Source organism: Nycticebus coucang, chromosome 8, assembly GCF_027406575.1.
Source record: "Nycticebus coucang isolate mNycCou1 chromosome 8, mNycCou1.pri, whole genome shotgun sequence".
NCBI lineage: Eukaryota > Metazoa > Chordata > Mammalia > Primates > Lorisidae > Nycticebus > Nycticebus coucang.
Genome location: NC_069787.1, coordinates 91,775,533 through 91,798,586, shown reverse-complemented (window position 1 = coordinate 91,798,586; position 23,054 = coordinate 91,775,533). Strand labels below are relative to the sequence as shown.

The following is a 23,054-nucleotide window of genomic DNA, read 5'->3' as shown; positions in this document are numbered from 1 at the left end:
GCTAGCAATGAGATACCACTTCACACCCAAGAGGATGGTGATTATAAAACAACACAACAGAAAGTGACACGTGTTGGTGAAGAAGTGAAGAAATCGGAAACTTGTGCACTGTTGATGGGAAAGTAAAATGGTGCAGCCACTGTGCAAAATCACTATGGCAGTTTCTCAAAAAATTAAAAATAGAATGACCATATGACCCAGCAATTCTAGATCTGGGTATACACCCAAAAGAACTGAAAGTAGAGTATTGAACAGGTATGTGTACGCCTGTATTCGTTAGCAGTATTATTCACAGCAGCCAGAAGGTGGAAGCAACCCCTCTGCCCATCAACAGATGAGTGGATAGGCAAAATACGGTGTCTACAAACAATGGAATATTACTCAGCCTTAAAAAAGAAGAACATTCTGACACCTGCTTGAATATGGTTGAACCTTAAGGACATTAGGCTAAGTGAGATAAGCCAGTCACAAAAAGACAAATACTGTGTGAGTTCACTTCTCCAAGGTTCCTAGAGGAGTGAGACTCACAGAGACAGAAAGTTGAATGGTGGAGGCAGGGGAGAGGGGAGATGGGCAGTTATTGCTAAGGAGAAAAAAAGGAGAGGACAGATGGAGTGTTTTGGGTTGGGCACTCTCAGAAGCAGAACCAGAGACAAGCACCTGAGTACCCTGAGTACAAGAACTACCTGCAAGTTGTCTTCCTGGGTGGTGACGCCAGGGAACATGGGAGTGCAGTGGGGAAGGAGGCTGGGAGAGAATGACAAGTCCTGGGACGCGCAGGAGGAGAGGACGGCACTGCGGATGATGTGGGCTGAGCCCTGCTGGGAGCCTTGGGGAGATGGTGGCGTTGCCCCACCAAAGGCTGAGGAAACAAGACTATCCACCAGCTCCTCTTTGTGATGGTGGGGCAGGGTCTGTAGGCAGGTTGGGACATTTCTGTGGGGCACTTCAGCATCTGCTTCAGAGAGCCATGTGGACATCTGAGGGAAAATGTCTTGGGAGAGGGCACCAAGGCCCTGCGATAGGAGCCGAGAGTCTGATGGAAGGTGACAGGTGCTGCGTCAGAGAGGTGATGGGGGGCCCAGGGCTGTGGGAAGAGCCTTGATGATGTTTTATCAGCTCTGCTCTGGCTTGTGTGTGGAGATAGACTCCAGGGGCCTGGGCAGAAGCAGGAAGGCCAGTTAAGAGGGTCCAGGAGAGAGGAGAGGCACACTTGGCCCAGGGTGCTGGCAGGAGGGATAGTCTCAAGCAGTCAGATTCCAGGGCAGTTCTGAAAGCATCCTCAATGACGTCTCAGGCGGATTTTGAGGCTTTCTGCTTCCTTTCCTTATTTAGTATCAGTCCACTCCAGCCCCAGATATAGTTCAGCGAAGGGGACCATAATCTGCCTTTCCATAGTTTATCATTGAAGTGATCAGGTGCCCAGTCTGTCAGTGGATGAGATGAGAGACACAGGTGTCCTGAGCCTCACTATGGTGGCCTAAGGCAAGGAGACACCTTTGTGTGCTGGCCTCTGGTCAGCTTTCTTAGGCAACTAGTGGTCCTCCAAGAGGAGAGCAGGCCCCATTCGGGCTACCCCCCAGACTCCTGGGCAGGGGCACCCTGGACACCAAGCCCAGGAATTGCTGAGCTCCCTTTAACAAGTCTGCATGGGACTGGGTGATGCCCAACTTGAGCTGATTACACCTGTTCTCAGTCATCTCCAGACAAGGCGTGGCCCTGCCTCCATGTTCACCTGTGTCTCAATCCCCAGGCATATGTGTCCCACTCTCTCAAGAATGTCTGCCCCTCCTCTGGTTTCCAGGGCTCTTGCTATACTCCCAGCCCTTCCTCAAACTCATCCTCCTTCTTGCAGGCTCCCTAGTTCTCGGGAGCTACCACCCACTCTGTGTGGCTTGGTGGTGGAAGAAAGCACCCCACAATCCCCTCATGACACATTGCAGCCCTCACCCTTTCAATCTTCTTGTGTGGACTAGAAGGGGACAGGTTGGGGATGGCTGGTGAGGGCAGGGCTGGAGTTCCGTCTGATGAACACGGCTGGAGCACTTTGATCCTACTTGTTGAGGCTCAGCTCCATTTGGCTATGTTGCCACTCTGGGGCCATTTACCTATTATATGTGACTCTACTGACTATATGTTCCTGGGCTTGGGTATCAGACTGAATGAGTGGAGGCACCTAGAAGGTGAAACTCAAGTCCAAGTCAGTCCTTCCCCCCTACACACACAGGATGTGTGTGTATTCGTGTGTGTTCCTACGTGCATGGCTAGCTGTGTCTGAGCGAGTCCATGCGTGTGCTTGCAAGTGTGTTGTGTTTGTGTCCATGTCTGTGAGTGTAGTGTGCAGGTGCCCACGTGTATATACCTGTGTACACATGTGTCCATTCGTCTGTGCACACATATGTGTGTGTTTACCTCTGTGTGTGTGCTGGTGTCTGTTTGCTTGTGTGTCTGAGTGTGTCCGTGCTGGGGGTCTCTGCTGAGTCAGCACTGCCTCTGGGCAGACAGCACTGCCAGCCAGGCTGTGGCCTCCCCACAGTTGCATAAACACTGGTCCCAGCTCCCCCTTCAAGCAGGGTGGTCCGGCCTGTGGCCCTGTGGAAAGGGATGGGGCTTCCAACAGTTTGGTTCCCTCCATGTCCGAAGTGTCAGGTCATGTGCCCCATCAGGATGGGATCTGTTCGGAGGTCTTTCCATGCCTCTCTTCCCTCATTTGGCCTGACGGCTGATCTCTGAGGTCTTTCAAAGGTGGCAGGAATAGCCACCTCCCTAGTCCTGCTTCAGGCTGAATCAGAGGATCAGGGTGTAGCTTAAGTATAGAGTTCAGCCTCAGGACCCTAGTCCAAGTCAGGCAGTCCCCTTGAAACTGCAGAATCTAACTCAGAAGGTCCTATGATATTGAAGAGACTTCCAACGGATCCTTTGAACTCACTGCTTTAGGACAGAGTTTTGGGATCTGGAACTTGAGCCCAAAGGACAGAGAATTATGGGAGCTGGGCCTGTGATGGGCCCAGAACAAACTGTCCCTCCACTGCTTGGATGTCCCTGTGTGGCCGCCCATGACTCTTGGCAGCCTGCTCCACCCTGCATCCTCTCTTCCAGATACTATCCCCAGGGATCCCGGGGTCACCACTGGGACATGAATTAGATGGCATGGAGTAGAGTGCCAGGAAGGCCGAAAGTTCATGCCAAGGCAGAATGAAGTCAGGCAGAGTCTTGAAGAAGTTGGGCATTGGGCAAAAATTCTTCCAGGCCACAAGAAGGAAAGAAATCAGACACAGACATGAAAAATTGGACTGTAGGGCTCCAAGCACTCAGCAGCAGAGGGGGCTGACAGGAAGCTGATGAAGGCCTTAAAAGACATCAGAGGGTGAAGTAAAAGGGTCCTGACAAAGCGATGTGTGAAAGTAGGGGGTAGGGATCCAAAGAAATTGGGCAGCAGTGTGATAGGCAGGCCCTTGTGTTGCATAAGGGGGTGTTTGGGGTGCCAGGCTGCAGTACTCTGTGGTTGGTCCTGAGGCCTTGGATGGTAGTGAGGGTTGTCGGGAGAGAAAACCCAGGGGAGGGCTGACCCCAGTCACCTCTGAGAACAGCAGGAAGACCCAGACCTTGAACCTGGTGACCCAGCACAGAGCAGTTCCCTGGGGTTCTCCCAAGTTCCTTCCAACCAGTCCCAGTGTGGGGGTTATTTGTTCCTCACCCTCCCCAAGCCACACAATCCTGGTTTGCCCAAAAGCTGACAGAGCACAACTGGAATGTGGAGTGTGTGTGAGTGTGTGCACACAACTCCCCTCTCTCTTAGCCTGAACGCCCAGCAGGCCCCCTCCAACCTCAGCAGCCATGATCCGGGGCTAGGAAGGGCCCCTGCCTGCCTCCTCCTCTCCAGCCTGCTGAGAATGCCTGAGGTTCCATCATTCCACATGCAATCTCCATCCCTTTCTCTGGTCTATGGGTCTGGGTACCTCACATATCCACAGAGGCCTTTGTGAGAATGGGTCTGTCAAAGCCTTTCTGGAGGGCTGGTGGGGGTGATATGGGGCAGCTGGAAGACCCCAGGTGAAAGGGGGGGCACTCGACTGGCAGAGATCTCATAGACCACCAAGGCTGGCCATAGTTAATCCTGGTCTGTAGAAAGTAGGAGGGGCTTTTCTGGGGGCAATTACTTAACACCAGGACTCCAGACAGAGGACTTCCACATGTCCCTTGGGAAAGTTCAGGTCTTAGCCAGCATTTTATTTTTATTCTTTGGATCAGCTAAAAATGAGTATGCCCTTTTCCTTACCATTCCTGAGCCCGGGGTCTGGAAGTTTCTGTCTTGCCTCTCCTCAGCACCTCTGCCATCTCAACCTGCTCCTGGCAACTCTCCTTCTATCCCACAGTAGGCTTGGAGGCTATTTTAAAGTGCTGAGCTACTGAGCTGAGTTTGCTAGGGAGCTGGACAGAGTAGGGACTCTGAGGATGGTCCTGCTCTAGTGGTAGGAAGGCGAGATTGTCACATTACAGAGGACCACTTAAGTTAGTTGTGTGGAAAGTGGACCAGATGGGTAAACAGAACAAGGAAGGCAATGTTATGGGAGGGTGACTGGGCACATAGGGGAGGCTAAATTCAGGTGCAGGCTGTGGGGGGTGCCCTACTTATCCATCTCTGGGTCTCAACTTCCCTCATATGCTGGCTGGAGGTATTGGAGACGCTAGTGTTCTGAGTCTTGGAAAGGCCCCTTCTGAACTCTGAGCTTGGATGGGGGGTGGTTGGGGGAGGTGACAGCTGCTTTGAAATGTGGAGGAATGTCTGAGCTCAGGGGAAAAAGTGTCCCCCCACCCCCAACGCTGGGCCTCCCACCCAGCTGTGTAATGAATTAAGTATAGGGAGGCACGTTTCATGTGGGGGTGTGGGCTGGGGGAAGCAAGAAGGCCCCTAATGAGAAACAGGGTCCTGTGTGGGGGCGCTGGGCGCTGGGGGTTCTGGGCCATCTCAGCCTCCTTCTGGGGGTGCTTCTTACTCCCCAGAGGCTTCCTCTCAATCTTCTCCTGGTTTGCACGGATGAAGGGTGAGCTGCTGTCCCAACTGTGTGCTGACATCTGATCCCAGGCTGCATTTCATGCTGACATTGACCCTGAAAGAACAGAAGGGGGAGATGGTGTGGCTGACTTTTGAGGGATCATCTCCTAATATTCACCCTTCCACAAGCACTTACTGACCACCAACTGGGTGCCTGCTCTGTGCAGGACGATCGTACCAACATTGATTGGCCTCTGCTGAACTGATCAAATCTGCAGCCCTGGCCACTGGCCTCTGGGGAGCAAGCCCCGAGGCCCCAGAACACCCCTGCTTCCAGTCTCCAAGCCTGCCTTTCCTCCAGCTGATACTTCACATACCCTGCTGAGCCATGTGCCGCCTTCCTCCCTTTTACCCTGCACTCTTATGTCTCTGGGTTCAGCTCAGTTCCCCATACCCCAGTCTCCCTTAGACTTGGACATTAGTGGCTCCCAGGTCCAGCATGGCTCTTGCAGTCCACTTGTCCAGGAGAATTATCTGACATTTCTATGGTTTCACAGGACACCTCTCCACACATCCCTTCTTTCCTCAGTAAACTTTTTTTTTTATTTGAGACAGAGTCTCACTCTGTTGTCTAAACTAGATTGCCATGGCCTCAGCCTACTTTATATTAACCTCAAACTCCTGTGTTCAAGCAATGCCTCTGCCTTAGCCTCCAGAGTAGCTGGGACTACAGGTGCCCGCCACAATCCCCGGGTAATTTTTTCTATCTTTTTCTATTGAGGTAAGTGTTGCTCTCAGTGAAACAGGTAATCAGCAGACCACGACAAAATATACACAATACTTTTTTTTCTATTTTTACTAGAGATGGGGTCTTGCTCTTGCAAGACCAGCTCAGGCTGGTCTTGAACTCCTGAGCTCAAACAATCCACCTGCCTCCACCTCCCAGAGTGCTAGGATTATAGGCATGAGCCACCCCGCCCCTCCTTCTCCAGTAAACTTAATGTTCCCCCAACAAAGGCCCACACACTCAGGTCTTCACACAGGCTGTTCCCCTTCCTTGATCTCCCTGGTGGACTCCGTTCATCTGTCTCTGAAGACTGCTTTCTACAAGTATACCCTTCCTTCCCAGAGCAGCCCAGGCAATAGTGGGTAAGCGAGTCACTGAGTGATCAGCAAAGGGCAAATTCTCAGGAAAGGAATTGTAGAGCATAGAAGCAGATAGGGCTGCTCCTGGGCTCGCCAGGAATTCACCTCCCAAGCTGCACTGCTGGTTTAGGGCAAGGCTCCCACTTTATTTGTAAGAAATCTAGCCTGGAACTTGGAGCGCCTTGAAATATTCTCTCCCACAGTCCCTTCTCTCTCCCCCACCCACTTTAATTAAAACCATTGTTTTCCAAGCACATGTTAATTAAAAAGCAAACATGTTTTGCTAAGTAATTTGGAGGCTCTGGTTATGCAAACCATAGCCATTTCAGTTAAAAAAAAAAAAATCCTTCACTCAGCTTGCCCCTGTGTTTTAGGAGCTGAAGACCCCTGGCAGCTGCTGTGGATACATATCCCTTCATAGTTTATGTGCCCTGTGGTGGCCTGGCCAGTACAGGGTGTCCTCTCTGTCTCACAGGAGGGGGATATGGAAGATCTGAGTTCCCAGCGAACCCTCTAATCTTATGCTTTTGGCCCCAGGGCAATACCTGGTAAGGAAGGGTGATAGATTCATGTGCCCTGTCCTACAGGCAGGGTCATAGTCTCTGAGCCACGGCCCAGCTGTGGGGTAAAGGGAGGAAGATGGGAGCATGACACCCCTGTGAGCCCTGGCAGAAAGGCTGGTGGGTTCTGGGTGTCCAGGGCTGTCCCCTTGGGCTACATCTTCCCTAAGCTGGGACAGTAGGTCCCAGAGGGGAGGGCCCAATGTGAGCACTGGTTTGATGAGTGTGAGGAGCCTCAGATGCTCTCAGGCACCCACTCTAGCCCACCTCCACACCTGGTGTCTGGGGAGTACTGCCCACCATTTCCACCCTGGCTCCTGGCCTTGAGTGTCCTGAGGCTATTGAGGCCCTTCACATCAGGCAGTACCCTCAGGACTCATGGTAAGGAGCTAGGGCTCCTAAGGTGCAGGTTTCAGTGACCTCCAGCCCTTCCTTTTCCACATGCCCAGCAGGGAGTAGAGGCTTCTCAACTAGAGGCCTTTCTAAGCTTTATCACCACTTTGTCACCTACCTGTTAGCTATCCCAGCTAGGATTCCCAGAATAGGGCAGCTTCCCTTGCCCTGTGCTCCATGTGTGGGTCTGTATCTAGGTGTGTGACCCTGTCTCATTGTGTGGTCTGCGTGTCACTGTTAGCCATGACCGTGGTGCGAAGGGGTTTCTTCCTCCCTCCAAAGGAGGAGAGGGCCTGAGGTCCGTGACCAGGAGGAGGACGTGTATATGTCGGGGAAGGTGAGACCCTGGCGCTGTGGGGCACTTGGATCACACAGGAACACAGGCTCAGGGTCCTAGCCCCAGCACCTGGACGCGGCCCTTCCCCTCCTCTGCCCTTGGCCTCCTTTCCTGTAAAATGAGGAGTATGTGTTGGGAGGCATGCGACTTACCACATGCAGTGTTTCCCCCATGGGACACACACACATATACACACACCCTTGCAAGCCACGACACACGGTGACAGCCAGCGACACATGCTGGCCGCAGGCTTCCAGGGCTCAGCCTCTCTAGGCGACGCGCCAGTGACACACACTCCCGCCTCTCGCGCTCCCACCCACATCCCAGGAGGAGCGGCTGCTGCGCCGCGCTCCCCCGGCCGGGCCCTCCGCGCGGCGCTTCTGTGTTCTGTTCCCTTCACAGCCCGGTGGAAACCGCAGCGGGGCGGGCCGGGATGAGCTCACGCCGCCGCCCGCCAGGCCGCCAGCCCTAACTCGCTCCAGATGCCAGGCGGCCCCTGCCGGCGCGGAGAGCGGCCTGGGCAGACGGCGGGCGCGGGGTGGGCGCGGCCCTCTGGCGCCCCCTGCAGGGCTCCCGGGCGACTGGGGCCCGGAGCTCGCGGTGCAGGCGCGCCGGCGGGGGGCTGCGCACCCGGAAGAGGAGGGCCTCACTGGTCCGCCCGCTTTGTCTCAGGCTTTGCCTTCATCCTGAGTTCCATCCTCGTTGGGGGCGGCTGCGGAGGTCACAGTCCACGACCCCTCCCTGATCGGCGCAGCCTACAGGTGCTGTGTGATCGTCCCCTCTCTGGTTCGGTGCCCGCCCCTCAACTCACACGGGCTGCGCATGCCCGAGCTCCGGGGGTGACCCCCTCTTCCTCCTCCCCTCTTCCCTCTCTCCTCCCGCAGTTCCCCTGAACGCCCTGACTCAACCAGGTACTGTGGCTCAAGCCTCCCGCCTCAGGGCCTCGGCCAGGCCCTGCCCACTCTTGTTCCTCTCGGAACAAACACTCCAGTTTCTACTGGGAAAGCAGCGGGGGCCTGACCACCGCCTGTTTTTAATAAGGAGCTGGTATTTCCCCGAAATCGCCGGGCCGGGGCTGACCTCATGGGGATGACGGCTGGCCGTGGGCCAGAGGGAGGGAGCCGGCTCCTGTGTGGAGCTCCTGGCCTTGCAGGGAGGAGAGGCTCTGGTTTCTAGTCACAGCTTAGCTGCTGGCTCATTCAAAATCCCATCTACAGTATTTGTCTGTTGTGCGCGTACCCCCGGTCCCCTGTCCCCCACAATCCGCTGCAACTCAGCCCTACTCAGGGTTATAGATTCAAGCTCCGCTTTATTATACCTTGTGCTGTCCTAGCAAATTGCTTAACCTCTCACCTCTTACATCCTCCTCTGTAGAGTAGGACTGTTGGGATTAGGGAGGGGACCAGTGTGGGCAGAGTAGATAGACCGCAGTAACATTTCCAGAAGTGCAGGAAGGGGGATCTTGGGAGATGAGGGGCAGAGAGCAGGCCCTAGGCTTCCCAGGTCAGAGGTTGAGGAGGAGCTTGGGGACTTGTTAGCCTGGGGAGATAGGGGGAAGGAAGGGGTAACTGCAGATGTTCAGGCAGAATATGAATGTTCACTGAGAGATCCTCAGAGAGGTCTGTGGATATCCAGAGGAGGGGCACTTAGGTAGAGACACTGGGGGTGGGCAGGATCTTAGGTAATGGCTTAAAAGCTGGAACCAGTGAAGGGGTGAAGGTGGAGGGGGGGAGCAGAATAGAGGCAGTGAAACCAGGCATTCAGGTTCAAGGTATCTTGGGTATCTTATCAAGGGGGACTCTGCCCTAGGCACTGTGGGGAGTGGGGGCCCTGGGAGCTGGTCTAGAAGTCCCATCTGTAATTGAGGGACAGAGGCTGAGAGAGCCACAGGGGCACTCAGGGTCTAGTGAAAGGGTTGGAGACCAGGAGCCACAGAAGGAACAGGGAGACAGAGGACATGCAGCAGGCAGGGAGGCCAGGGGCTGGATGCTATGGTGGGTGGAGGATTTTCTTCTTGACAGTGCCTGCACCTTCCAGATGCCTCCTGTTCCTATTGAAAGTAACAAGTAAAACAACAATAAGCATGACGATAAGCACTTACAGGTGTCAACATACTGTATCTTCACTACGATTCTGTGTATTTATTAATCTACTCATTCATTTATTCAACAGATGTTTATTGAGTACCTACTATGTGCCAGACATGTTCCAGGTGCTGAGAATACAGCAATAAACAAGACAGACAAAAAAATTCTGCCCATATAATGTTCACAGGAGGAACAGTTTATGAAAGAGGAAGACATATGTATATATATATATTTATATTTTGAGTATATCAGAAAATATATATATATTTGAGTATATCAGAAAAAATGAGAAGATAATTAGGAAGATTGGGAGGGCAGGATGGAGGATATGATTTTTGAGGACATCCTGGAATGGCCTCACTGAGGAGGTGCTATTTGTGTATAGACCAAATACATACCCTCCCCACCCCTGCCACCTCTTAGCACATAAGCTGAGAATGTTTTTTACAGGTGAACATTTGCAATCAGTTTCATGATAAGGAATAGTACACTAAGGTTATTCCACTAAAAGAATTCCATTCTTCTTGGTAGACCTGTATTATATATATTAAAAAAGTAGTCATTGTACTCTAATTTCATCAATAGAAAATTTGCAGAAATTTGTTTTCTTTCTTATTATATAAATACCCACATTAATGTTCTCAATTTTGTCTCTTGGCCCACAAAGCTTAAAATATTTATTATCTGGCCTTTTTCAGGCCGTGTGGTGGTTTCTGAGTATTTTTAAAAGTATCCGGAGCTATTATTAATGCAACATTTTTTTTTCCTGTAACATGTTCTAATATGTTATTGATGCTGGGTAGAAAGTTGTTGATTTTGTATGCTGGTCTTTTTCTCTAGCCCTCTTAGTTTATTCTCTTCTGGTTTTGTTAATTGTTCAGTTGGTTCATTTGGATTTGTTTTAGAAGACAGTTACATCATCTGTAAATGATATATTTTACGTCTTCCTATATACGAATGTATATAACTTAGTTTCTTTCTTTCCCTCGCTTCTCTCCCCTCCTTCCTTCTCCTCCTTTTCTCTCCACTCCTTCCTCTGCCTTCCCCTCCCCCTTCTCTTAACCTCCATCCCCTTCCCTGCCTTCCCTTCCTGTTTTTCTTATTCTCTCTTCCCCTATCTTCCTCATCTTTTCTCCTCTTAATTGAGAGGTTAAGTTTTCAAATAAGCCTGAATGAGAGATGTCGCCATCACGTACCTTTGCTGGCCTCCCTAGGGTAGAGGTTAGAAACATGGTCCCTCATCTGGGCCTCAGTGTGGATGTGGGCACTCAGACAGCCATATATAGATTCGAACAAGGGGAAACAGAACAAATGCTTGCATCAGTCAGAAGATGCTCTCTTGCAAGAAACAGAACGTTGATGTCCAGTGGCTTTCCAGTGGCTTCAAGAGTAAGGGCGCTGGTTGATGGTTGTCCCTGGACAGTCCAGAAGTCAGGCAGCTTTGGCAGGTGTACCCAAGGTGTCTGTTTCACTCCTTTCCAGTGCTCTGCCATTCTCAGGATCAATGACATCAAAGCTGCCTCCTTTGAGCTCGCAGGGGGTTGCATCATCTCAGTGAGTCCACCTCTGATTCAATTGACTTTCAGTGGCTTGGGAGGGGTGGCTTTTTGCTTAGAAGCTTCTTGAGAAGAGTGAGGAAGGCTCTTCTGAGGTGCTGGTAAAACTTTCCTGCGTCTCACTGGTTAGCACTGGGTTGCCTGCTATTTCTGACCCAACAGTTATAGCCTTGGATGGGATAGTGGTGAATATCTCTATAGTTAGGCAATGGGGTAGCTTCTGTGCATGCCCAGGACTTTTCAGAGACCTCTGGACACCTAAAGGAGATAGTTACAGAGAGGAGGACTCCTGCCCAAGGCAGAAACCACCTTAAGATATTCATCAATCTTGGGGCTCCCATGTATAGATACACGACTGTGTATATAGCATGAGTTTTCTGTTGCTACCCAAATGGGCTTATATGGCATACATTGTTCTTCCTTTTTGCATTTTTTGGTTTAATTATTTCATTGTGTGCCGTCCAGATCATTCCATTTCAGTGCAAGTTGCTCTACTGCATCCTTTTAACCACCTCAGCCTTTTTTTCAGTATGACTATGTTGATTTTCTATCGTGGCTATAACAAATTACTATAAACTTAGTGGCTTAACACATATTTTCTTACAATTCTGTAGGTGAGAAGACTGAAATGAGTCTTAGATGGCTAAAATCAAGGTGTTGGCAGGACCAGTTCCTTTAGGAGGATTAGAGGAGAATCTATTTCCTTTCTATTTTCAGGCCCTAGATGTCATCTGCATTCCTTGGCCACGGTCCCCCTTCTTCCGTCTTCAAAGCCAGTTGCATTTCTCTGACTTGTCTTTGGTAGTTATATCTGCCTGTGACTATAGTCAAGAAAGAGTCTCCACTGTTAAGGACTCATGTGATTAGGTTCACCTACCCATATAGTCCAGGAGAAAATCCCCCTTCAAGATCCTTAACTTTAATCGCATCTGTAAAGTAACTTTTACAATGTGAAGTAACATATTCACAAGTTTTGGAGAAATACACAGATGTATAAGCATCTGTTTTGCTTTTCGTACTTTGGGGTATATGCTTAGAAGTGGGATTACCGGATCATATTGTCAACAGAAAAGAAGCCAGACTCTGTAAAATAATTTGAAGAGGTTTATTCTAAGCTGAATTTGAGGACTATGGCCCAGAGCCACACCCAAGAAGCCTCAAGCAAGTGGACTTTGGGTGGTGGGGTTACAGTTTAGTTTTATACATTTCAGGGAGACAGGAATTACAGCTAAAGTCATAAATCAATACATGGAAGGTATATGTTGGTTTACCTCAAAAAGGTGGGACACCTCAAAGTGGGGGCCCCACAAGTTGTAGGTAAGTTTAAAAGATTCTTCAGTTAACAATTGGCTGAGTCAGGCTCTGTCTAAAAGACCAGGAGTCAGTGAAAAGGAATGCCTGAGTTAGGATAAGGGTCTTTTGCCACATCACAAAGTCTCAAAACACCAGATGCTGGGGTGGATGTGAAGAGAAGGGAACACTTCTGTACTGCTGGTGGGCTTACAAACTAATACAGCCTTTTTGGAGATAGATGGGACTACAGGCGCCCACCACAATGCCTGGCTATTTTTTGGTTGCAGCTGTCATTGTTGTTTGGTGGGCCCAGGCTGGATTCGAATCCGCCAGCTCAGGTGTATGTGGCTGGCTCCTTAGCTGCTTGAGCCATAGGCTCCGAGCCACCCACATTCAATTTTTATTTTTGTTTCTTGAGATTGTAGAATTTCTAATGATGTATCTTCAAGTTTATTGATCTGGGTCAAATTCACTGTTGAGGTCATTTCATGAATTTTTTAATTTCAATTATTGTACTCTTCATATGGTTCAATTTTCTTCTTGAAGATTTCTCTTTTTAAATATTGCCAATTTGATGAATCATGGTTATAATACTGCCTTTTAATTATTTACACATGCTTTTATTTAGTTATTTGAACATATTTAAAATACTTGTATTGAAGTATTTGCTTACTATGTTCAATACATGGGTTCTCTCAAAGTCAGTTTCTATTACTTGCTTTTTTCCTTGTGATTTAGTACAATTTTCCAGTTTTTTTATATGTTCTGCATTTTTTCCATTTAAAGAAGACAAATCTAGACACTGATTTCTACCCTCTCCTCCTGCTTGATTTGCATTATTGTTTGTTTCATCCTTTTTCTATTTGTTTAGTGACTTGTGTGAGATAATTCTGTGAAGTCTATTTCTCTTTCAATTTTCAGCTTCTGATATCCCTGGGAAATTTTTCTGCTTGCTATATAAAAACCTGCATAAATCCTCAATTTTGATTTATAGTCTATAAATCCTAAAATATTTTCTGCAAATATATTCTCCGAACATCTTTCCAAAAGGAACGTATTAATTTGCATTCCCAACAGCAATGTAGAAGTGTTCCCTTTTCTCCACATCCACGCCAACATCTCTGGTCTTGAGATTTGTGATATGGGCTAATCTTACTGGAGCTAGATGATATCTCAAAGTAGTTTTGATTTGCATTTCTCTGATGATTAAGGATGATGAGCATTTTTTCATATGTCTGTAGACTGTGCACCTGTCTTCTTCAGAGAAGTTTCTCTTCAAGTCTCTTGCCCACTCTGAGATGGGATCACTTGTTCTTTTCTTGCTAATACACTTGAGTTCTCTGTGGATTCTGGTTATTAACCTTTGTCGGAGACATAACCTACAAATATCTTCTCCCATTCTGAGGGCTGTCTGCTTGCTTTACTTACTGTGTTCTTGGCTGTGCAGAAGCTTTTTAGTTTGATTAGGTCCCATTAGTGCATTTTTGATGCTGCTTCAATTGCTGGGGGTGGGGGGGAGTCCTCCTCATAAAATATTCACCCAGGCCGATTTCTTCAAGAATTTCCCCTGCACTTTCTTCTACTTAACATAGTATTTTAAACTACCTGTGTGATAGTTCCAAAATTTATTTCTTAGCTTAGTCTAGTTTTGTTGATTGGTTTGTCTCTTGATGGTGTGTATATGCTTTGTTTGTTTGTTTGTTTCATTATATGTCTTTTTTTTTTTTTTTGAGACACAGTCTTACTATGTCACCCTCCGTAGAGTGCTGTGGCCTCACAGCTTACAGCAACCTCAAACTCTTGGGCTTAGGCGATTCTCTTGCCTCAGCCTCCCAAGTAACTAGGACTATAGGCACCCACCATAATGCATGGCTATTTTTTTGTTGTTATTGTCATTGTCGTTTAATCTGTATAGTCCTCCTACCTTCAAATCTCAGTCTAGTGAATGAAGCCCTGATTTGAGGAGCCATGATGGAAACTAATTCCCAGACAGACCATCCCCACCTCTCCAGGCCAAATACCACACAAGAAAGGGTCGGTGCATCAGAAAGCATCTGCCTTTTAAGCTCTGACCCTTAAGTGGGAGGTCTCTATCATGGAGAGTTTCCTCCAGAAGGTTCCTAACTGTTAGGCCTAGGCTAAAGTAGAAAAATACCAGTTAACTCTCAGCAAATTTCTGGGCTGCAAGCCCTCAACAAAATAGATAGATGTGAAAGTACTCACTAACTTCTTGCTTGACTAACTCCTGGGCCTGGAAAACGAACTGACTGTCCCCAGACTGACCTTTAGACAATACCAGGTTGAGAGAATACTAAGACAAAGATGTATGGAGAAAAAGTACTAGAACTAAGATGTATGGGAAAATATTAAAGATATATGATGTATGGCTAACTAACTGCAAAATTCTGCTTCTGTTGAGATGGGTTCCAGCAGCCTCATGGGTGCCAGTTCCCTCATCACCCCCATAAGATGGATACCGCCTGCCACCAACGTGCATCAGGAGGCTGTGTAGGATAAAAGATGAAAGGACAAAAAGATGAGCATACCATAACTCTGAAATGATGACAGGCACCATTACTCTTAGATCGGTCCGGATTGGGCCGGAACAAGACAAGATAAGGACAAATGGGCCAAGTACTGTCATGATGAGAGTTAAGGAGCTAAGTGCTGTGACAAATAGTTTTACATATCCCTTAGTTGCTAGGTCTGCATTATGTTACCTTATTGTTATCTAACTGCCCTTTATGTTACCTATTGACTAAACCGCTAAATTGCAAGGTTCGCTTCTGTAAAAGGGGTCATCATAACCCCATGCTTACTTTTTGCTTCTTTTGCCAGCTTTCTTATTACTTCTAATTGCTAACTTTCAGCCCACCTGTTTGGCCCTTTGCCAACTGTCATACTAGAAAAACCCCAATTTCAGACCCCTCAACGCTCTCTCACTTAGTCTGCTTTAGACTTTGCTGAGACAGGCCCCCCCCTTCATAAAAGACTCCTTTTTGAACTTCTAATTTGAGTCTGTGGTCCTTATCTCGCCCCATAACACTGTACAATGCTTGCTACCCAGCCCAAATGCACCTGGACAGCCTGCATGCCATCCAGGATGCAGATTAAGCCTTAAAAACCTGACCCCTTAAGCACTCGGGGCTGCTCTCAGAAACCCCATGTTGGGACACTGAGGCAGTCGCCTGCTGGCTTGCTTCAATAAAAGGCCTCCGCTGTAAATTTGGCTTGTTTGGCAGCGTGGTCTTTGTGGAGCTCCTGGGCACAACATAGCTCCTTGGTTTTAGGTCGGGTTCTGGTCGGATAGTCTGGAGTGAGGATCTGAGTGAAACTAAAAGGGTGACATTTCCCACTCAGGCATGGAACCTGGCGGCACCAGGGAACGCGCTTGCGACCCTCCATTTCGCCCAGCGCGGGTTTCCACCTCTCGGACCGCCGGGCCGCCGGGTAGGTCCCCGGTTCCTGCCCACACCGGAGCAAGGCGCGAGCCGCCGCGAGGGGGCGCCACGAGAAGGGCGACGGGTACCCATGGCGTCTGCGGGCGGCGGCTCCCTGGGCCTCCTGGCCTGGCTCCTGATCCTTCAGCCCCGGCTCGCCGAGGCCCCGGCGGGCTGGCGGACACCCCTCTCTTCCTCTCCTTCCCCGTCAGGGGGCCGCGGCGGCGGCGAGGACCCTGCGGGGGCCCCCGGATCCTCTTTGTACGCCTTTACCCCAGGTGACGCTTGGCGGGCGCGTCCGGAGCACGGGTTTGGGGCGCCCTGGGTGGGGGCCTGGGAAGCTCTGCCGGCGGAGTCTGAAGAGTCCAAGAGGGACTTCCTTTTGTCTCGGGACATGTGCTACTTTGCGGAGAAGCCCTGGGCACAGGGGACACAGGCCCTGCGTCTTGGAGCTCTTCTCACGACCCTGTCCTCACCCAGTGTGTGGCGGTGGCCTCCTGAAAATCATGGGAGGAGAGGACGCGCAGGAGGGGAAGTGGCCCTGGCAGGTGAGCGTGAGGATCAACGACAGGCACGTCTGCGGAGGCTCGCTCATCTTGGCGCAGTGGGTGCTGACCGCGGCCCACTGCATTTTAAGGTGAGGGTGGCAGGTGGAGCTGTGAGTTCCGGACTCGGGCCGGCCCTCCTCCAACTTCCACTGAGTTCTGCTGCTGCGGCAAACTGACAAAAACAAAACAATAAAAGGACAGGGGTTCTGCCTTGGTAGCCTACTGGGAATAAATACTGAAGGCGGCAGGCAAACCAATTTTGAGAGCGACAGAGGAGAGGTTTTGGGGGAGGGAGATGGGGTGACAGAGACAGTGGCAAGGGAGGTTGGGGCCTGTTTTGGAAACATCTGAAATGTGTGGAAAAGGCACAAGTGATGTTTCCCAGCGTTTCTATGAGGGACATGTCCTCTCTCCCACAGCCGTTTCCATTACAGTGTCAAGATGGGAGATCTGAGTATCTATAGTAGAAACACAAGTCTGATCATTCCTGTGGAAAACATTATCGTCTACCCCGACTTCAGAACACTGGCAACCGTTCAAAATGACGTCGCCCTTCTCCACCTCCTCTACCCCGTGAATTTTACTTCAAACATCCAGCCTATCTGCATCCCTCGGCCAACTTTCCAGGTGGAAGCTGGGACCAGGTGCTGGGTGACTGGATGGGGCAAACTAAAAGAAAGCGGTGAGACTTCAAGGCAGGCGGCAAACTCAGGGCAGAGGGGAGGCAGCCTTACCCCTGGAATGGACACGAAAGCTTGAGGGAGGGACAAGGAGGTAGACTGCCTGGCAGGTGGCAGGTGAGTAAGGGGGAAGCAGGATAGCAGCACCCAGGGAATGGTTTCTGGTTGGCTTGGGTCACCCCAGGAACTGGTTGGGTTCTTTGGTAAGCAACACAAATATTTGCAGCCATTGAGGAAAGTTGCCTGTCCTGGGAACTGGAATTGAACAACCAGGAGAAGAAGAAACATATGGGAAGAGGCTCCTGCAGATTTGTGGGGGCACTGTGTTCAACCGGTTTGGGGCTATTTTTAGGTTCCTTGGGGACAGAGCCAGAGGCTATGGAGTTCTGCCAGGTAAAATTTTTGCTCAAGGGGTGATGAGCTGTCTGCCAGTCAGAGCTGCTCCTTACTGGAAGGACCTGCTTTGGTGGGTAGGGAGCTTCCTGTCCCTGGGGGTGTAGGGAGAGCCTGCTGCTGAGGTATAGGGTCTCTTATACCTGTGGAGAAGCTGGACTTGGTACCTTTGGGGCAGTACCTGTCTAGTGACCCTGCTCTAGAATGTATGCCTTTCTAGATGTACAGGACACCCTGTTACTATTACTACTGATGCTCAGAGTGACAGGTGCTTGGTTTTGATTTCTCAAGTTGGCAAGGTCTTGCCTTCTCTCTCATGAAATATTCTCCCTGCTCCTCTCTTGCTTTTGCTTCTTACATCCTTCTCTCCCCATGTCCACTTTGGGCTTGAGCTTCCTCCTTTATCAAATAGGGACAATACTTACTGCCCTGCCTTCTTCCAGGGGAGCGCTGGGTGTTTGGGGGTTTGTTGTTCACTTGTGCAGATCCACACACTGCTGATCTTCTTTGTCAGTGGAACCTATTCCATCAGAAACTCTCCAGGAGGTGGACCAATACATCATCCACTATAAAAAATGTAATGAGATGATTCAGAAGTACTTGTCATCTTCTACGGAGTTAGTACTAAAAGGAATGATCTGTGGCTATAACAAAAAAGGAAAGGATTCTTGTCAGGTAAGTTTGTGAGCCCTTTCCTCATTCCCAGGTGGTAGGGCCTGGGTTATTTGCTACCTCCTCTATTCATCCATAGTTGAGTTAAGGAGATTCATGGAGAGAAACCCACCATGGCTCCCCTGAACTTGCCTGGCCTATTCCTTCAAAAGGGAGCAGCTCTCAATGACTAGGGGCACTGCTGGAATGTAGGAAAGTTGGGGGTGCATCATGCTAATAATATACGTTGCATTAATTGAGCTCTCTGTGACACTCACCATGCCAATGGGAGCATTAACCCACATTATCTCAGGTAACTTACATCACAACCCTGTAACATAGACATCACGCTCACATAGATGAGGAAGACGAGATCCAAAGAGGTTGGTTCCAAGTTCTGTGATTACCTGTATGACTCCTAGGCCCACACTGTTCCCTCTGCATCAAGCTGCCTTCCTGAGGAGGGGGCATTTGAGCCAGGTCTAAGGGATGAGTGTTTGGATTTCTTGGAGAGAGGAGAAGAGTATTGTAGGGAGAGGGAATAGCATATACAGCAGCTTAAAGATCTGAGGGAACTTATCACATTCAAGAAATGTAAACATTTGGAGCAACAAAGTAGCAAATGTGGCCAGAGAAGTGGATTGGAGTCCAAATATTGCAGCTTGGAATGCTGGGCCTCATTTCTGGGTGAGCATGATCAGGGTTGCCTTTTAGATAAATGAGTCCCTGAGCTGTGTGGTGCATGGGCAGAGGTCTAGAAGCTGTTTTCATCATCTGGCAGTGATAAATTGAGTCCCAAGCGGTGCCTGGGGCAGGGAGGTGCATGGAAGTGTGCTTGAGGTCAAATAATCAGTTCTTGGCGACTGACTGCACGTGGGTGTGGTGGAGAGGAAGAGTTTGGCCTTGTGTTTTGGTCTGAGGTGGTTGGTGGTGGGGCCACCAGAGCAGGTTTGGAAAAGGACATGCAGAGTTCTGCTTTAGTTGGCATGTGTGAAATGTCTGAAAGTGGAACATACAATGTGGAGAGAGCTGGCTATATTGATTAGGAGCTCTAGAGAAACTAGAAAATGTAAGGATTTAGTCCTTCTGTTTGGGGCTACCATGCAGAGGTGACATTCCAAATGTTTAACAACCACTATGGTTTGGAAAATGACCAGTCATAATTTCCTCAAAGGATATGAAAGTTTTCCAATTAACTTTTTTTCCTTATTTATTTATTTTGGCTATGGGGTCTCCCTCTGCCACCCAGGCTGGAGTGCAGTGGCATTTAGTTTAATGTAACCTTAAACTTCTGGACTCAAGGGATCCTCTCACCTCGGCCTCCCCAGTACTAGGACTGGTACAGGTGTGCAACAGCATACCAAGCTAATTTTAATTTTTGTTCAGACAGGATCTCCTTATTTGCCCAGGTGGGTCTTAAACTCCTGGCCTCAAGATCCTCCTGCCATGACCTCCCACACAGCTGTGACAAAATGGCCTGAGCCACTGTGCCTTGCCAAATTTTCATTTCACATGTTTGCATATTCAGTTCTCATATTCTTTGATGTGCCGGGGGAACTCCATGCGTGCCTGTCTCCCCAGTGCCTTGCAGTGCAATCAGCCTGCTTTGATATGGATCCTATTCCATTTCTGGAGTTTCCTTCTTTCTTTTTTTTTTTTTTCTCCAGGGAGATTCTGGAGGCCCCATGGTCTGTGAATATAATGCCACATGGGTCCAAGTGGGGATTGTGAGCTGGGGTGTCGGCTGTGGTCGTGAAGGGGTACCTGGAGTTTACACAGCAACTAGTGTCTATAGTAAGTGGATGGTTGCAGTGGTGAACCAGGCTACCTCTTTGTATTCAGTGGTGTTCCTCATCTTACTCCTGTGCTTTGTGCAGCCACTGGGCATCCTAGTGACACCATGATCACTCCAGCTTACTACTCCCCTCCTGTTTCTGAGTCTTGAACTTAGGGGTCTCCTCTGACCTACTCCTTCTCAGTGCCCCTTCCTCAAATCTCAGTTATCTACTGGCCCCCTGGAGACCCACACAAGTGAGCATGGCAGGGAGACTGAGGCCTAGAAAGTGTCCCTGCCTGGTGCTCTGGTTACCTTCCTTGGCCACCCTTACACCGGGGCTCTGTTCTGCCTTGTGGAAAGCAGGAGATGAACCAGTCCCAGCTAGGGGGCCAGCTGACCTGCCAAGTGAGGTGTGATGACTCATGACTGTCTTGGAGAACATCTACTAAAGAAGAGACATCACGGGCAGTGAAACGAGCCTTAGACTTGGTCCTGGTTTCAGGATTGTCACCCGAGACTTTGCGAAACCAGCTTGGTTTTTTGCTCAGAGAGAGTGAAGGAGGCGTTACCAGGTCCCTGCAGGGGTGCAAGGCCTCAACTACCTCTGGCTCAGTTGTCTGGGGCTGAGAGAAGTTCCCTGTATCCCACTGTGGATCCTTCTGTGAGTGAACATCCTCGGTCACACAAGCCCTCTCAGGAAAACCCATTCTTGGTTTCCTTCTCCTCAGCGTCCTAGTGGCCATATCCAGGCACCACCATCCCCCTCCCCCGTGTTTTTTTGAGGCAGTTATGAAGTGCAGTTTTTAGAAATCAGCTGAATAAAAAATGTTTAGAGAATCTTCTGTGTGTTCTGCCTTTCTGCTGGCCTGGGGGTTGGTGACATTGAAGAGAATTTACTTCACATTAAGCTTAGGAAGATGCTGATGATTCTTTTAAAATCATAGAAAGAGAGGGGATATGAGTTGGACAAATGGTTCTAGACAGTTGGGTTCTGCTGCCTAACAGGAAAAAACCCAAACTCTTTATAAAATGATTTAAAGATGTTTGTTCTGAGCCTAATATGTGTGACCACGGCCTGGGGAGCCATGTTCAGGAAGTCTTGAGCATGTCCTGAGGAGGTTGGGTAATAATATTGTTTTACACATGTTAAAGACATAGGGATTGCAGGTAAAATCATAAATTAATACATGGAAGATGTGTTGATTTGGTCTGAAAAGGTGGGACACAAGAGAGGGGTGGTTATAAGTTATAGGTGGGTTCAAAGATTCTTTGATTTGTAATTGGTTAAAGAAATAAAGCTTTGTCTAAACAAAGACTTGGAATGTTTTAAGTTAAGGAAGTCTTGGCTGGGCACAGTGGCTCATGCCTATAATCCTAGCATTCTGGGAGGCCAAGGCAGGAGGACTGCTTGAGCTCAGGAGTTCAAGACCAGCCTGAGCAAGATGAGACCCCCATCTCTACTAAAAATAGAAAAATTAGCTGGCTGTGATGATGTATGCCTATAGTTCCAGCTATTTAGGAGGCTCAGACAGGAGGATAGCTTGAGCCCAGGAAGTTGAAGTTGCAGTGAGCTATGATGACACTGCTACACTCTATCCTAGGGTGACAGAGGGAGACTATACTCTGTCTAAAAAAAAAAAAGTCTATTATTCAGAGATAAGCCACAATATCTGTTAAGGAAATTGATGGCCTACAGGCAATTTAACTTTTGCTCTGCATGCCCTTAGGTCCTGTTAATTTAGTATCTTATTGTTTGAGATTGCCAAACCTCCCTTCCTTTCAGGGCTAAGAACTCAGTTTTAAGGGTTTTCTGGGGTTCCTTTGGCCTAGAGGGGGTCTGTTCAGTCTGTGTGGGCTGTAGCGTGTAGGATTTTATTTTAGTTCACACTCCTCATAGCCATTAGCATTTCCACATAGAGATTTGTAGCTGAGTTTGCTAGTATTGCATCTGGGATGGAGGAGGGAAAGAGACTGGAAGCAGGAGAGGGATCAGGGCACTGCATCCCAAACTATAACTTCCGTTTTCTGCCTCTTTCTGCCTTATGCTCTCCAGATATGTAGAGCCTTGAGCGCCAGATTGCTTTAATGAGGCTCTCTGGAAAATAGGATTGAGGTTTAGGGAGATGATTGGTTGGGTTGCTTAGTGGGTGTGGCTCATTTCCCTCATTACTTTGTGGTCCAGGGTACCTGTTTGTTATGATTCAGGACATTTCATAGTTCCTAATTTCTTTTCGTGTTCATGAAACTTTGAAGTTGCCTCCTTTTAAGAGAGGATTGGTGTGTTTTGCATGTGGAAAGAAGGTGCACGTGAATGTTTAGGTGAATAAAGACTGGTAGAGATTGGTAATTATCCTCCCTGGCACTTTCCCTTCCTTCGGGTATATAGCTGATCAGAATGAAGACTACATTTCTAAGCCTCTCTTTCATCTAGGTGTGACACAAGCTCTGGCCAACTGGATAGAAACAGAAATGTTAGTTGTGAATTCCGGGAAATGTCCTTAAAGGGAGGCCAAGCTCCTTTTCATCCCTTTTTTTCTCTCCTGGTTGGACTGTGTACATGGTGGCTAGTGTGTGAACAGTCATTTGGGATGTGAAGAACATGCTAAGGTTGTGCTACAACCATTTAGAAGGAACTTGACTTCCCGGAATTCATAAGGCTGCCAGTAGAGCATTTTATGCAACAGAGAAAAAAAGATTCATTTTTAATGATGCCACTGTCATTTTGAGTCTCAGTTACTCATAGAAAAACTTTTTTCAAACTAATTCAATTTGTATCATTTGGAGCTTTATTTCTAGATTGTTATGAATATAGATTTTTCAAGTCATTTCTTATTTAGACTAAATTATTATTTTTTTCTACCTTTTTTTAAAATTTCAGATTAATGTGAGGACACAAACAATTAGGTTACAATGTTTGTATCTGTTAGGTAGAGTCCCTGTTGTAGTGTCCCACAACCAGAAAGTGTGCCGTATACCCTTACATTGTGCTCATTAAGTGGAAGCACACCCCTCCCCCTCCCTACTTCCCTCTTCCCCTTTCTCCTCCCCTCTCCCTCCTCTTTTCTCCCCTCCCTTCTTTTCTCTCCCCTTTCCCTCCTCCCCCCTCTCCACATCATGAATTGAATTGAGTTTTTCTCTGGTGTGGGCATGTATTAGATCATCTACTGGCTTCATATTAGTGTTAGATACTTGCTTTT

General features: G+C 48.7%; 2 protein-coding genes across 2 annotated transcripts in view; both read left to right on the top strand.

Annotated features, from left to right (window-relative positions):
* The first annotated feature begins 7,420 nt into the window (after window positions 1-7,420).
* LOC128591391 (putative serine protease 42) overlaps window positions 7,421-23,054 on the top strand; it is a 30,116-nt gene continuing 14,482 nt past the window's right edge. Inside the window, exons 1-8 of the mRNA XM_053598839.1 lie at window positions 7,421-7,432; window positions 7,760-8,084; window positions 8,187-8,271; window positions 8,317-8,343; window positions 11,019-11,073; window positions 15,729-16,086; window positions 16,289-16,445; window positions 16,776-17,038. Of these exons, the coding sequence (XP_053454814.1) occupies window positions 7,421-7,432; window positions 7,760-8,084; window positions 8,187-8,271; window positions 8,317-8,343; window positions 11,019-11,073; window positions 15,729-16,086; window positions 16,289-16,445; window positions 16,776-17,038 (1,282 nt within the window). The remainder of the gene's footprint in view (window positions 7,433-7,759; window positions 8,085-8,186; window positions 8,272-8,316; window positions 8,344-11,018; window positions 11,074-15,728; window positions 16,087-16,288; window positions 16,446-16,775; window positions 17,039-23,054) is intronic.
* Window positions 16,972-23,054, top strand: part of LOC128592465 (putative serine protease 45) — a 31,504-nt gene continuing 25,421 nt past the window's right edge. The window contains exon 1 of the mRNA XM_053600401.1: window positions 16,972-16,983. The gene's annotated coding sequence lies outside the window, so the exon portion shown is untranslated. The remainder of the gene's footprint in view (window positions 16,984-23,054) is intronic.